The 16,045-nt window shown below is 48.7% G+C and overlaps 1 protein-coding gene across 2 annotated transcripts in view; it reads left to right on the top strand.

Moving 5' to 3' along the window:
* Nucleotides 1–16,045, top strand: part of TC2N (tandem C2 domains, nuclear) — a 255,478-nt gene that overhangs the window by 189,216 nt on the left and 50,217 nt on the right. For both annotated transcript variants that reach the window (XM_078660065.1, XM_078660066.1), the window contains exon 9: nt 5,514–5,705. In XM_078660065.1, the coding sequence (XP_078516191.1) occupies nt 5,514–5,705 (192 nt within the window). The remainder of the gene's footprint in view (nt 1–5,513; nt 5,706–16,045) is intronic.

Here is a 16,045-nt window from a genome sequence, read left to right as displayed (position 1 = left end):
TCAAAACAATTCAAAGTTCTGGTACTAACTGGAGGATCCCAAACCAGAGGCCCAAGAGGGCAGTGGCCCTGAGAAACAGAAGACGAAAATGACTGGGCTAAGGCTCCGGAGGAGAGAGAGGATCCCACAGAGAAAGAGTCCCCTGCTGGATCTATTGCAGGGAACAGTGTCTCCAAACCCTGTCTTCTGAGGAGCTCATGGACAGACAGGCTGAGAGGGAACCGAGGCAGCAGCTGGCCCAGCTGGCAGCAGAAGAGAGAAGGGCTGAGTCTGACAAAACCCTAGCTGAGGCTAAAAGGGCCTTAGCCAGAGGAAAACTTGGCCCATGAGCTTAGTTTGAAGAAACTAAACTTACAAGCAAAGCAGGTAGAGTCCAGTGGTGGCAGCAAAACTACTGTATGCAGTGCTAAAGATAAAGTCCACATACCCAGAGACATGGGGGTCGATTCCGATCCGGTAAAAAGCGCTCCGAATCGCCGTTCGGAGCGTTATTCCCGTACAAATCGTACCCTGCAACGCCCCCCGTACGTACGACAAAGTACGATTCGTACCAGGTGCTGAACTCCGTACGAATCGTACAGAGACCGTACGAATCAAATCCCAGTACGAATCTCCCTCGGAACCCGCTGTACACGACATCTGTACGTTTCGCGGCTGCTTTGTCCGACCCGGCAAGTACGATTCGTGTTGGGTACGCACCGTACGACCCTATTTCTACGGGAGCTGAAAACAGCCGTAAAAGCAGAGTTCGTCCCGAAACAGGTACGGAACGACCCTCCCCCCCCGGGTACGGTGCGTACCCCCCATGATCGCAGCGGTACGCACCGTACCCCTGCGATCATGGGGGGTATGCACCGTACACCCAGCGTACATGGGGTATGCACCGTACCCCATGTACGCTAGGTGTACGGTGCATACCCCATGTACGCTGGGTGTACGGTGCGTACCCCCCATGATCGCAGGGGTACGGTGCGTACCCCTGCGATCATGGGGGGTACACACCATACGGTGTGTATGTGAATGTGCGCTTTTCTGTACGAATCGCCCTTACCTGATGTGGACCGTACAAATCGCTTCCTGATACCCCGGTCCGGATCGCACTCGTCGGGTCGTACGGTGTGTGTACGAGTCGTACGGAGATGGCTCCGGATGCGAATCGTACGGACGGTAATTTTACCGGATCGGAATCGACCCCTTGGTGTCTAACATGAAGGAGGGGGGTGACATACACTAGTGATTTCAGGCATATGAGGTAGCTCACGAGGTGCACAGGATGGCTGAGGAGGATTGGGGAGCTGGCATAAGGGGTCATATTCTGATTGTGGGAGGAACGCACTACTGGCCGCAGAAGAGGGGGACAGGTTAAGGTATACTCCTATGAAGGAGGCCCTGGTTAAGAAGTATACATTCACCCCAGAAGAGTGTAGGTTGAGATTCAGGTGCAGTTGGAACCTGTTCCACCAGCTCTGGAAGGATTTTGTGGGGCACTTTTGCAGAGTTGGGTGAAGGGTTGCATGTTAAACACTTTTGAAGGGCGGTACAGTTTGATTGCCAGAGAGCACATGTTCAGTTATTGTTTTCTGGGCCTACGCCAACACCCTGCTGAGTGTAAGTTCTCTGACTCCAGGGAACTTGCAAAGGAGGCAGACCTCTGGGTGAGTTCCAGAGTGTCTGAAAAGGCATTTGGGAGTGATCCGAAGGGGATTGGGTAACGTTCCCCCCCAACCGAGGGCGGGGGAGGATCACAGTTACCCAGACATGACACAGTATAGTGTGTGGGGGGGGTAAAGGGTCCCATGCCCTTTCTCGGAGTAGAAGGAGAGGTGGGGGTGGGCAGAGACCCAGGGTGCCCAATTCCCTGCCCCAGAGCTTGGATTTTTCCCAGAGGGAGCACCAGCAGGGGAGCCTAGTCTGTACCAGGAAACTATCCACTGAGGGGCACCCCACAGTGTCAGGAGAACTTGCGGGGGCTGTCACAAGTGCCCAACCAGTTCTGGTTTCTTGCAGTACCACTCCACCAAGGAGGGTAGAGATGCCCAGATGGAGGGGTAAAAGGTGGGAAAAGTCCAAAGTGGAAGGACCAGAGGATCAGGGGTTGCCAGCTCTGAGACCAGACCACCCCAAGACTGACACTGGTAAAGCCACTTCTGGCCTGGGGGCTCCATCAACTGTCACAGGGACAGATGGCTGAAGACCTGTGCTAAGCAGGCTGCTCCATAACACATGTAGTGTCTGTTTCCCCTTGAGGGGGAGGAGAGTTGTACTCCCCTGGAAGTTTTGGCTTGCCAGGCACATATTCAGCATAAGGGTACAGGCCCTGGGTTGAAGGGTCAGGTTCAGGGTATCACCCCTGAACAGGTGGGAGGGGTAGCTGCAACAAGAGCCCAACAGTTTTTTTCTGGGGTACCACTCCAAGAAGGAGGGTACGTAACCCCAGATGGATGGGCGGGGTGGCGGAGGACTCACCACTGACTCCTGTTAAACCTAAGGGTACAGACCCTGGGTTGAAAGACCAGTTGCCGGATTCTACCCCTGAATTGGTGGGAAGAAGAGTGTTGAAAGGATGCAAGGCACCTGGGGCTATAGCCCCCCACTAAGAGAAACCACAGAGGACACACTGACAGCTGTCAGTGGTCTCAATTAGTTGCTTTCCTTGTGGACAGAGTTTTCCTTAGGTTGGGGATAGAGGCTAGGCCCAAGGGTTGGAATGGGCTAATTCACTTTGTTGGCCATTGTGGTACTATCGGCCTACTGGGATGCATCTGTGAGCAAGTTAAATTGAGGATCTGCACACATGGGGTCCCCAGATAAGGAGAAGGATTCCCCATGGGTTAGCTCAGTGGCCCCGGAGAGCATAAACTGAGGAATCCAACTGTGTTCAGAGAGGCGTAGAACTGGCAGGTACTCCTGCAGTAGTGGGCCATTCTCCATGCTCTATCGCCCTAAGCAGGAAAGTCCATCAAGGTATTGTTTAGCCTACCCTGGCTTTCAGCTGTGGGAGGGATGGAGAATCGTTTTGGAAAGTGGTCCTCTCTGAAGGATCACCCCAAACGTTGTGCCTGCCTCCTCCCCTTTTTCTGGCCTTTTTTTGTTGGCTTTAGGACTCCAGGCATTTTACCACTTCTCCCCTAAACATGATGACATTGGTGTATACCTGAATGGCATATCTGATGTATTGGTAAGCCCCTTGTAAAGTGGTATACCATATACCCAGGGCCTGTACTTCAATGCTACTAGTGGGGCTGCAGCACTAATTGTGCAACCGACATTAGTAGCCTTTCAAACCTGTCTCGACTTGGCCCCTAATACCTACTTGCCAAGCAATAGACTCCGGGCCCGATTCACAAAGGTACACTGAGACGGAAGTCTAACTTTACTAATCATAAATGCCCTTTGTGAATACCAAAAGTTGAACTTTATGACTTTGGGTATTCACAAACGGCATTTACGAATAGTAAATGCCCTTTGTTAAAACCTAAAGTCGTAAAGTTAGACTTTCGTCTCATTCTGCCTTTGTGAATCAGGCCCTCCCCTTTTATTACATATAAGTCACCCCTAAGGTAGGCCCTAAGTAACCCTAAGGGCAGGGTGCCATATAAGTGAAATGTAGGACATGTGTGTTTAACCTTTACATGTCCGAGTCGTGACAAACACCCAAATTCGTTTTTTACTACTGTGAGGCCTATTCCTGTCATAGGATAACATTAGGAATTCCCTTATTCACTTTTTATTGTTAATTCCCAATGAGAAGTGAGTAGCTTTTTTATGTTTCAGGTCTTTGGAATGGTAATGATAAATCCCCCTTACTGGTGAAGTTGGATTTAACATTATTGTTCTAGAAATGGCATTTTTAGAAATGAGCGCATTTCTCTGCACTTACTGCTCTGTGTGCCTGACAGTCTGTCTCCAAACCCATCTGGGATGGGTGACAGCTACCCTTTGTGCATTCCCTCTAGACAGTCACAACACGGGAAGGATAGGTGTGTATCAGTACCCATCTGCATTCTGATGGCCTTGCCTGGGCAGGATGAAAGTCAGGGGCTAACACTTCACTTGAATAGGCTGTGTCTGGTCCCCATTCAAAGGACTGGTTACCGCCCCCCCCTCTTCAAGATACCCTAGCATATAGGACTAGGTTGAAAGGGATCCTTGTGTTCTTTAAAGAGCTTTTTTGAAGTCACCTCCACATCAAAGGCAATTTTGGGTATAAGTATTAGGTCTCTGACCCCCTAAAATCAGACACTACTGGACTTGTAACTAACCACTACTGTGCTGCTTAAAGGACTCGAGTAGACTGATAATTTTGAAGGCATGCTTTTTTGTTTGTTGCCCTGCTGCCTGCTGCTATCTGACTCTGCTGAAGGAGAGCTGGACTCTGCCTTCACTCCAAGTGATGTCCAAGGGCTTGTTGGCCTAGGGATATTAAAGTCTTTACCTCTGCTCCTGTGCCTGGCTTACTGGAAGTGGCCCAGATACTCGCAACACGGATTTCGATGCACCTACTGTCTGCATATAGCAGAACCAGCGCATTGACCCGGTTGCATGTGTAAAGCCTTCAGACATCGAGGCATCAGAACCAGTGTATCAACGTCGCTGCAGAATCCAGCGCATTGCTAGACATCTCTCAACTCCGGCACTTGTCTTCACAATAAATGCATTGCCTTCACTGCATGGAGAAGATCGACGCAGTCTGCACCTGTGGGCCTCGACATCGACGCACCTCTTTGCTTGCGACCAGGAAATGTACTTTGTTCACTCGTGCCTGCATTTGTCCTATAGCCGGACAGGGCTCCATCGCGGTCGGCCCAAACTTTGACTTTGCCCCCTTTCCAGCGCGACCTAAAGGAACCTTTTTAGCGCTGCTTGCTTCTAAGGGCTGTACTGCATTTATAGCTTTAAAATTCAATATCTCAACTTCTATACATTGGATGTTTGTTGCTTTGGTCTTGTTTTGTTAATAATATAATAATCTATTATTCTCAACCTGTATCGAGTCTTTTTGTGGTGTATTCATTGTGTTACTGTATGAGGGTGTTGCACAAATACTTTACACATTTCCTGTTTATATAAGCCTGACTGCTCTGTGCCAAGGTAGCAGAGAATGAGCACAGGTTATCTTTTAGTGTGTTGTTTACTTACCCTGACGAGAGTTGTAGTTCCTGCCTGGCCTGGGTCCATTCCTTGTCCAACCCAAAATCCCATTTCTAACAGTCTGCCTGTATTTCATTCAACATGCAGCGATGACCAATTGAATGGATGATGTAAAGGGTGTAGAAAAGCATGTGGTTGACCAATATTCTCAACGTGAGCCTACTTGTCACTATATGGCTTGGATCATTAAAGAGTCAGTGTCCCGGACAAGTTGGCAAGCCATAAACAGAGAGGCATTAGACAATATTACCTTTAAGTACCAAGTATAGTCCTCAGTAATGGTTGTTCAGGGTTGCATATTGAGGAGTGACAGTTTTGGATTTTTTTTTGCTCTGTTGACATGGACCGATTTCCTCTTTCAGGACATTGAGGTCATGGAAACCTTTGTGTTTGCCATCAAGCTGCAAAGTCTGAAAACTGTGAGGCTTGTGTTTAAGATTCAGAGCCAGACTCCTAGGAAGAGGACCATTGGACACTGCTCACTTTCCCTCCGAGAGCTTGAATCGGTTGAGTCAGACCACTGGCTGGATGTGACCCCTTCCTCAAAAATCCCAGTGAGTATCCTGTGTTGGGCAAATGCCTATATTTATTTGCTTTGCAGGTGAGGGTGGAGTCTTAGGTTTCAGGGATGTATACCACAATTTTTAATTAATTGAGTGCTCCCATTAGTTTAGGGATTATTATCCATCAGACATTAATTTGTGTGCATATTTATGGACACCATCAGAACCAACTTAGCCTTTCATTCTTCTAGTCATTAAAGGAAACACTGTTGACTTGGGATCTTCTATTATCAGCAACCAGGAGCATCCATTTTGTAGCAAATTCTTGCAAATTGACAATATTAATAATTACTGTGGCCAACATGTATATTTTTTATCTTTAACTGGTCATGATTCTCATTTTACTTTCACATCCACCATCTCACCCAAAAAAGCAAGGTTTACAATATTCAACACATTGTAAAAAGAAAATGGATAGATGTTTGAAAGTTTGCTGGTGTTACATTGGGTGACAATATTTTGTGAGGAAGTTGCCAATCACTTTGATGGGCCGTTGCCTCCCTCATCCCCACTCTGCTCCTTGGTAATCAAGGCTGGATCAAGAGCAGGGTGACCAGACAATATAAAAGGGTGTAGTTTGAGTTTCCTTGCCCTTATTCATAAATATAACAGTGGTCTTGCAGAAGGTCACAAGTCTTAGTAACATGTCTTGCTTGATAGCTGTCCTCTTTGCTTTATTCTGTGCATCTCCTTATGGCTCTGATTCCCTGGATAGTTCATGCAGTCTCCAGTGTTGTAGGTCTATCTCCAGCCACTGAGGGACGATACAGGATTTCCATTTTCTTTCCTTGATTTTCATCTAACGATCATGACCGTAGTCTCCTGGAAAGGTCCCGTGGTGCCAGATGTTTATTATGGAGCAGGATACTTGCTGCCTGCACTGTTGCTGAGTGGCTTCCTTCCCCTGTAAGCAACTTTGCTAGGCTCCAAGGTGCTAGTTTTCCAAGAGTGTACTGAATTCATCTTCTCATTGCTTGTTAACTCTCCACAGTCAAGTCATTCCTATCATCTGTCCTGCAATGATGAGTGTTCTAAGTCAGGGGTTTCCAACCTTTTCTGTATTGAGAGATACCTTTGCTCAAGGAAAGTCCAATGAGCTACTAGCAAATGTTATCATCTTAAAATAGTGACAACATATGTTAACATTACCCTCTAGGTCTTTGCATGGATGTCATTAGCCACACCACACTGATTGTTTCTTTACCTAGATTAGTTGTAAATAAAGCCATTGTTCCACATTCATGCCTTTCTGTGTGAAGGCTGGCATCTTGAGATTGTCTTGGTTTCATCAGTTATTTGTTGAGATGTGCTGGGAACCCCTGCTAGCCAAAAATGATTTCGCCTGAGGTGCATGCTTTACTTTGAAACCTCTTCCATTTGTGTTGGTGTAATATCTTTCCCATAATATTTCCTCCTACTTTTTGTTGGCCATTGCTTTCGTGAGATTTACTTTATCATTAGTTAAGTGTATTATTTATAAATTGCAGTGAACCTAATTGTGATCAACTTTAATGTGCACATTCAAATAACAATACAATACAAAACAAATAGAAATATAATTTAGATTTGTTCTAAGTATATTGACCATGCATGAATATTCTTAAAATAGCAAAGATCAAAGCGTTCTTGTAAAGCACGACTTGTCACTTCAGGGGGTCTCCAGGCACTAAGGTCCTAACATCCTTGGTCGAAGAGCCATGTCTTGACCTTCTTCCTGAATTCTTCAAGTGAAGGACAGGTGCGAAGATGAAGGGGGAGGCCGTTCCAAGACTTGGCGGCAAGGTAGGAGAAGGAATGACCTCTGCAGCTGTTCCAGCGGATGCGGGGGGTGTGGGACAGGGCGAGGGAGGTGTAGCAGAGTTCTCTAGTGGATCAATGGAAAGTCAGGCGGTGGTTGAAGTAGGAGGGCCCGGAGTTGTGGAGGACCTTGTAGGCATGAGTCAAGAACTTTAAAAGGCATCTTTTCTGTATGGGGAGCAAGTGGCGGGCTCTGATGTGGGGGTGGTGCTGGTTCTCCTGGGTAGATTGAGGATGAGTCTTGCTGCGGTGTTCTGGATGGTCTGGAGGTGGTTGAGTAGTTGTTAGGTGGTTCTGGCATAGAGGTGGCTGGAGAGGAGTGTTTGAGTGACTATTTTCCAAGTGGAGATGGGGATCCAGAAAAAGATCTTGCAGAGCATTTGAAGGGTGTGGAAGCAGGAGAAGGAGACTGCATCGAATTGGTTCTTCATGGTTAATTGGCAGTCCAGGATGATTTTGAGGGTGCTGTGCGACTGGAGGGAGCAGGAGGGGGGCAGAGTGCAGTGGGCCACCAGGAGTTGTCCCAGGGGGAGGGGTTGTTTCTGAAGATGAATTCCTGTTTTCTCCGAGTTGAGCTTCAGGCAGTCGGCCTTCATCCAATTGGCACCGTTGGACAAGGTGTTCTGGAAGTTGACTCTGGTGGTGTTGGTGTCTTCTGTGAGGAAAAGGATGAGCTGCATGTCGTTGGCTTATGAGATGATGCTTAGTCCTTGGGTGCGGGCGATGTCTGCTATAGGTGTCATTTGGTGTTGAAGAGGGTGGGGATGAGTGGGCCCTGGGGGATGCTGCAGATGATATTCTTGTGTTTGGAGGAAAAAGGTGGTAGGTGGATCCTCTATGTCCGGCTTGAGAGGAAGGAAGCGATCCAGTTGAGAGCGTTGCCTTTGATGCCCAGGTGGTGGAATCTGGTGATGAGGGTGCGATGGGAGATGATGTTGAAGGCGGCCGAGAGGTCGAGGAGGATGAGGGCTGCCATTTCCCCTTGGTCACGGAGACATCTGATGTCGTCCATAGCTGCGATCAGGGCGGTCTCAGTGCAGTGGTTGGCCCTGGGGCCTGATTGGAAGGCATCAAGATGGTTGTTCTCTTCAAGGTACTCTGTGAGCTGGCGGTTGATGTCTTACGCTAAGATTTTGGCTGGGAAGTAGAGTAGCGTCATGGGTCGATAATTCTTGAGTATGCTTGGGTTGGCAGAGGGTTTTTTCAGTTGAGGCTTGACCTCCGCGTGCTTCCATGTGGTGGGGACGGTGGCTGTTGTGATGGACATGTTGAGGATCTCAGTGAGGTGATTGCTGATTTCTTCTCTCCCTAGGTTGTAGATGTGGTGTGAGCAGGTGTCCGTTGGTGCACTTGAGTGGATTGAGTTTATGATGATGATGGAGAGCTGCTTGCAGTCGGCTAATCCGTGGGTGTCGGTGGTATAGGTGAGAGTGCAGAGGTGTCTGAAGTTGGTGGGTTGGGGGTTGAAGTTGCTGTAGATGTCTGTGATTTTCTGGTGGAAGTAGTCCGCTAGGGTGTCGCAAAGGGCTTGGTAGGGGTGAATCGAGTTTTCAGTGGCAGCTGGGCAAGGGAACTCTGACGATGGTGAAGAGCTCTTTTGCGTTGTTGCGTGAGCCTCAATGCGGTTGGTGAGGGCGTTCTTCTTGGTCTCCCTGAGATGGTGGTGGTAATTGACGAGGGCGGATCTGAATGAGCTGAGTTAGGAGGGGTTCTTGCTAGAGCGCCAACGTCTCTCTAAATTCTTGCAGTCACGTTTAAGAACATGTAGCTTGGAGGTGAACCAGCTGGCGTGCTTAGCAGGTCTGTTGCAAGGTTTTCTTTCATGGGGCGATGGTGTCTGCGTCTGCAGAGATCCAATTCGAGAAGTTCTGTTGAGTTTGAGGTTGTCGGAAGGGTCAAGCCTGGTTATTGTGAGGGCGGAGGTCCAAAGGGGTTCTGTGACTTTGTTCCACTTTCCGCGGAGTCAGATGGGTGATCTGGCTAGGGGTTTTGGGGAGGTGGTGAGGGTGAAGTGGACGGTGCTCTGATCTGTCTAGCTCAGTTCGGTTGAGTGGGATAACTTGATTCTGTCACTGGAGGAGAAGACAGGGTCCAGAGCGTGCTCTGCGATGTGCATGGGGGTGGAGACTAGCCGTGAGAGGCCAGCTTTGCTCATGTTCTCCAGGAGGATGGCAGAGTTGATGTCTTTGGGGACTTCGAGGTGGAAGTTCAGGTCACCTAGGAAGATGTAGCAATTGAAGTTAAATGTCAGGGGGCGATGAAGTTGGTGATGGTGTTGCATAAACTAGGACAGCGGTCCATCAGTCTGGATGCGAGGGTTCCTCTGATGGTGGTTTATGCGTCAAGTTTGACCTGAAAGTTGAGGTGTTCCATGATTGGCCTGCTGTTGTCGTTTAGGGTGGTGCACTGGAGGGTGTCTTTGTGGACAATGGCGATGCCTCCGCCATGTCTGCCACGTGGTGTAGCAGCTTTTAACCGGGGGCGTCTCGGTGGCGATGTCAGGCGCTGATGAGGGGGTGAGCCAAGTTTCTGTGATGAACATCACGTCAGAGGTGAGGGTAGGTATGGTGTCCCAGACTTCAGTTGCATGCTTGCAGAGGGATCAGACATTGAGTTGTGTGTAGTGGAGCCTTATGGTCGGGTGCCGTGGGTTTGGAGTCATTGGGGGGCTTAATGTTGCAGGTGAAGCAAGCGCTCTGGCAGGTGAAGGGGCCTTTTGTGGTTCCAGGTGAGGTGATTCAGCAGTTGGTGTCTCTTCTGGGTTTGAGGGACTGTAGCTCATTGGAGGTGTACCGGTGGAGGGAGGGAGGCCAGGGGTCCTAGCACTGGGCACGGTCCAGGTGCGGATGGTCACAGACGGGCTTGCCTTTGGTGCACCTTCATAGCGCCGCACGCTGCGGCCTCCATTAAGTAGGTCCTGGGGTGGGAGAAGTGCTGGGAGGCGGGCGGTGTTGAAGGCAGGAAAAAGCGAAACAGCGGGTGCGAGGGGCCTAATACAAAATTGAAAGGTTGACCAGCAGGGGAAGGGGGGGCACAACATAGAATATACAAAAATGAAAACGGCTGACTAGAGGGAGGATGGAAACAAGGAAAGTAAACAGAAGCAGGCAGCAAGGCAAGAGCTGCACTACGGCGTCGGGGGCAGCTGGCACAGGACCAGCTCCGAGCATGGATCTGGCCTCTTAAAGCTACGTTGGACACCCCAGAAGTAAAGGGTGCACATACCATTAGTGTCATTCTTGGTGGAGGCAGAAGGAGGTGGATTGCCTCCTGGGTTGCTTTGCATGCAAGAGACGCCTGGCGTTTGATCGCACTGTTTTCCTGGCATCTACTATTACATGATTTAGCTGAACCACCGTAAAGTGTGCCCTTAATCCCTACTAGAATAAAGGATGAGAACTGTTTTTTCTTGATCTGATCAAACTACAGCATGAAATTAAGCATTGTTCGTCACGCGCAGTTTTCACAAAGCAAAGAAGATGAAAAAGTCAGCAAACAGAGCTGGGCTGGGAGCTAAAATCGGCTGTGGAAAAGCTTTTAATGCCAGCTCTAAGGCTCACGAAGTCTTACCTTTTATAGAATGGTTTGGGAGAGGGGATACCTCGCCAAAACCTGCATGTTTTTTTAAACTAAATGTGGCTATACAATTAATTTTATAGTACAGTTTCCCAATTATATTATCTAAACATCGAACTTTTTCGTAGGCAGCATTGAAGAGTGAAACTAAAACATTTCCCGTACTTACCTGCAGTAGTATGCGGTATTCTAATTATTTCTCCACCACAGCACCTCTTTTATATGGTTATCAGAAACTTGCATTTTGGTTCTTCAGGGAAGGTTTTCTGGCTTGTTGGGCTGACGATCCCTTATTGAATCCAGCTATGCGAACCACCCATTGTCTTTGCTGCAAGTGTGATTTTCCATATATTTCATAAGGCCAGGCTAGCCGTCCGTGTAAATTGCATGTGTAAAGCCATTAACGCCTGGGAATGGTGTAATTTACTGGGGTCGGGTTTGTGGAGGGTTTGGGGGCGGTGAGGTGGGTGCATAAAATGTATTTGCCTAGGCCCATCCCACGCCCTCGTCCTAAGGGGGGAATCGAAGCCGCAATGTGATACTGTTTGCCCCCCCACCACCCCCCCCTTGCCTCACACCATCTTATTTTATTGTATTTTATATAGCTTTTGAATGAGCCAATACTATCACTAAATACTATTGAGCAGATTTACAAGCCCCCTGCGCCACCAGTACATCACTTTTTGTGTTGCACTGGTGGCGGATTTACGGCTCCATATTTGCGTGGCTTTTCCTGTCCTTGTAAATATGGCCGTTTACACGCAGCACGTTGCGTGAAAGTGGTGTTCCATGGGTGTGTAACTAGACACATTTCTAGATTTTCGAGAAATCGTAAATCTGGAAATGCATGTGAATGCTACGCCTCTGGCGCAACGAGGATAAACGTTTTCATTTCTCCTTGTTTTTTCCTCTTTCAATGCATGCTGCATTCTACAGCACGCATTGAAAGAGGAAAATGCCTGTAGTGATTGTTTTTGTGCAGGAAGGTGCCCGTTACTGCACAAAAACAATCTCCCCACGACGCAGGCATCCTTGCACCATAGTTCAAGGGTGCCTGTGCGCATGGCAGCAGTTTGTGTGCCAGCGCAGGGGGAAGCACAGAGATGCGACATATTGTTGTAAATATGTTGCATCCCTGTGCTTTGAAAGTGACTCTGCGGCGCAGCCAAATGGCTTGCATTCCGCACTGAGTCACTTTCTTGTAAATCTGCCCCCATTTGTGGAGCAATCAAGGTCTTCGCTCAATGTGACACACATAGATGGTTAGGGTTGCTGTACTATTTCTGCATTCTTCAATGCAGAAATAGTTTGGGAAAATTTGACTGTAACCAATTTTCCTATTAGTTTATTTAAGAAACAACCGTACCGTGTTATCTTGTTTTTCCATTACGCATATCTGGTGTGACTGGGTGATTGACGGGCTTGACTCCTTGACCTCTGTCAAAAACCTAGTTATCTACTTATTTTCCTCTTATCGGAGTGACGCCACCGGGCCTGCGCTCTTTGTTAGCTTACAATATAAGTGGCTGCTGTGCACACAATAAAACGAGCGGGAATGTGGTAAACTGTGCGCGCGTGAGGCTTTGCAGCCTGAAGGAGGTGGGCTCTGACGTAGAACCCGGACACTGCATTAATCCTTGTCTGCTGCAACACTGTTCGAACTCCACGTGTGTTAAAAATAACCCAGTTGAATGCTCGGCCAACAAAAGATCATAAACGACAGCTGTGCCATTGTGTGTAAACATGCAGTGTGGTATTATTAGTTTCTTTCAAAAGGCATGCAAAATCAGGACAAACTCTGGGAATAGGTAATAAATCCTCAGAATACACATGATGTAATCTGCAGCTCACGTGGAAAGGGACGGCCTGCACTCAGACCAGTGTCTACAAGCAACTTTATACTTTCTGTTGAAGGCTTATTGTATACAGAACCAGTCATTAGAGTGGGCTTTCAGTCAGCACATTGCTTATTATTTCCTTGCTTTGTGGGCTTCCCCGTGTGTTGCTTTCCCCTCACATGCAAGGGTCTTGGAGCATTGGACACACTGTGTAATGATCTTGGAGCACTAGACATACTGTGTAAGGCTCTTGGAACACTGGACACACTGTGTAAGGCTCTTGGAGCACTGGACACACTGTGTAATGATCTTGCAGCACTGGACATACCGTGTTAGGCTCTTGGAGCACTGGACACACTGTGTAAGGCTCTTGGAGCACTGAACACACTGTGTGAGGATCTTGGAGCACTGGCCACACTGTGTAAGGCTCTTGGAGCACTGGACACACTGTGTAAGGATCTTGAAGCACTGGACACACTGTGTAAGGCTCTTGGAGCACTGGACACACCGTGTAAGGCTCTTGGAGCGCGGGACACACTGTGTTAGGACCTTGGAGCACTGGACACACCGTGTAATGATCTTGGAGCACTGGACATACCATGTAAGGCTCTTGGAGCACTGGACACACCGTGTAAGGCTCTTGGAGCACTGGACACACTGTGTAATGACCTTGGAGCACTGGACACACCGTGTAAGGCTCTTGGAGCACTGGACTCACCGTGTAAGGCTCTTGGAGCACTGGTCACACCGTGTAAGGCTCTTGGAGCACTGGACACACTGTGCAAGGCTCTTGGAGCACTGGAAACAGTGTGTAAGGATCTTGGAGCACTGGACACACTGTGTTAGGACCTTGGAGCACTGGACACACCGTGTAATGATCTTGGAGCACTGGACATACCGTGTAAGGCTCTTGGAGCACTGGACACACCGTGTAAGGCTCTTGGAGCACTGGACACACTGTGTAATGACCTTGGAGCACTGGACACACCGTGTAAGGCTCTTGGAGCACTGGACACACCGTGTAAGGTTCTTGGAGCACTGGTCACACCGTGTAAGGCTCTTGGAGCACTGGACACACCGTGTAAGGATCTTGGAGCACTGGACACACCGTGTAAGCATCTTTGAGCACTGGACACACCGTGTAAGGATCTTGGAGCACTGGACACACCGTGTAAGGCTCTTGGAGCACTGGAAAGACTGTGTGAGGATCTTGGAGCGCTGGACACACCGTGTAAAGCTCTTGGAGCACTGGACACATTGTGTACGAACACACTGTGCAAGGATCTTGGGGCACTGGACACACTGTGTAGGATCTTGGGGCACTGGACATACCGTGTAAGGATCTTGGAGCATTGGACACACCGTGTAAGGATCTTGGAATACTGGACACACCGTGTAAGGATCTTGGAGCACTGGACATACCGTGTAAGGATCTTGGAGCATTGGACACACCGTGAAAGGATCTTGAAGCACTGGACACACCGTGTAAGGATCTCGGAGTACTGGACACGCTGTGTAAGGATCTTGGAGCACTGGACACATCGTGTAAGGCTCTTGGAGCGCTGGACACATTGTGTATGGACACAACGTGTAAGGCTCTTGGAGCGCTGGACACATTGTGTATGGACACACCGTGTAGGATCTTGGGGCACTGGGCACACCATGTAAGGATCTCGGAGCACTGGACACATCATGTAAGGACCGTGGAGCACTGGACACACCGTGTAAGGATCTTGGAGCACTGGACAGATTGTGTAAGGATCTTGGAGCACTGGACACACCAAGTAAGGATCTTGGAGCACTGGACACACTGTGTAAGGATCTTGGAGCGCTGGACATATTGTGTAAGGATCTTGGAGCGCTGGACAACACTGTGTAAGGCTCATGGAGCACTGGACACATTGTGTACGGACACACTGTGCAAGGATCTTGGTGCACTGGACACACAGTGTAGGATCTTGGGGCACTGGACACACCGTGTAAGGATCTTGGAATACTGGACACACCGTGTAAGGATCTTGGAGCACTGGACATACCGTGTAAGGATCTTGGAGCATTGGACACACCGTGAAAGGATCTTGGAGCCCTGAACAGACTGTGTAGGGATCTTGGAGCACTGGACACACTGTGTAAGGATCTTGGAGCACTGGACACACTGTGTAAGGATCTTGGAGCACTGGACACACTGTGTAAGGATCTCGGAGCACTGAACACACTGTGTAAGGATCTTGGAGCACTGGACACACCGTGTAAGGATCTCGGAGCACTGGACACACTGTGTAAGGATCTTGGAGCACTGGACACAACGTGTAAGGATCGTGTAGCACTGGACACACCATGTAAGGATCTTGGAGCACTGGACACACCATGTAAGGCTCTTGGAGCACTGGACACACCGTGTAGGATCTTGGGGCACTGGACACACTGTGTAAGGATCTTGGAGCACTGGACACACTGTGTAAGGATCGTGGAGCACTGGACACACCATGTGAGGATCTTGGAGCACTGGACACACCATGTGAGGCTCTTGGAGCACAGGACACACCGTGTAGGATCTTGGGGCACTGGACACACTGTGTAAGGATCTTGGAGCACTGGACACACTGTGTAAGAATCTTGGAGCATGGGACACACTGTGTAAGGATCTTGGAGCACTGGACACATTGTGTAAGGATCTTGGAGCACTGGACACACCAAGTAAGGATCTTGGAGCACTGGACACACTGTGTAAGTATCTCGGAGGAGGAGCTTAGGGCATTTTGACAAACTGTCTAATCTCATAAGGGTGTTTTGCCTAACTATGTAAGGAGCATGAGGCTGTTGGACAGATAATGTGAGGAGATTCTGGAACATCGACAAACAGAATGACTCTGGGACACATGGACAGAAAATATGAGTAGTGTCGTCCATCGAGACGCATTGGGAGCATCTTGCGTGAGGAGCTTCTCGGACATTCATGAATAATATTCCCGTTCACATAGTCACCTCTCAATCGCTTACCTTCTACTGTTATTTTAAGTGGCTGTTTGATATAAGTTTGCAGAAAATGGATGTCAGATGAAATTAATGTGAGGAGTTTAGGGCATATAGGCAGGTGACATGGGAAGCTTGCACTGTAGT

The sequence above is a fragment of the Lissotriton helveticus genome, chromosome 9, assembly GCF_964261635.1.
Source record: "Lissotriton helveticus chromosome 9, aLisHel1.1, whole genome shotgun sequence".
Classification (NCBI taxonomy): Eukaryota; Metazoa; Chordata; class Amphibia; order Caudata; family Salamandridae; genus Lissotriton; species Lissotriton helveticus.
The sequence above is the reverse complement of the archived record's forward strand: the minus strand, read 5'-3'. Positions and strand labels throughout refer to the sequence as shown.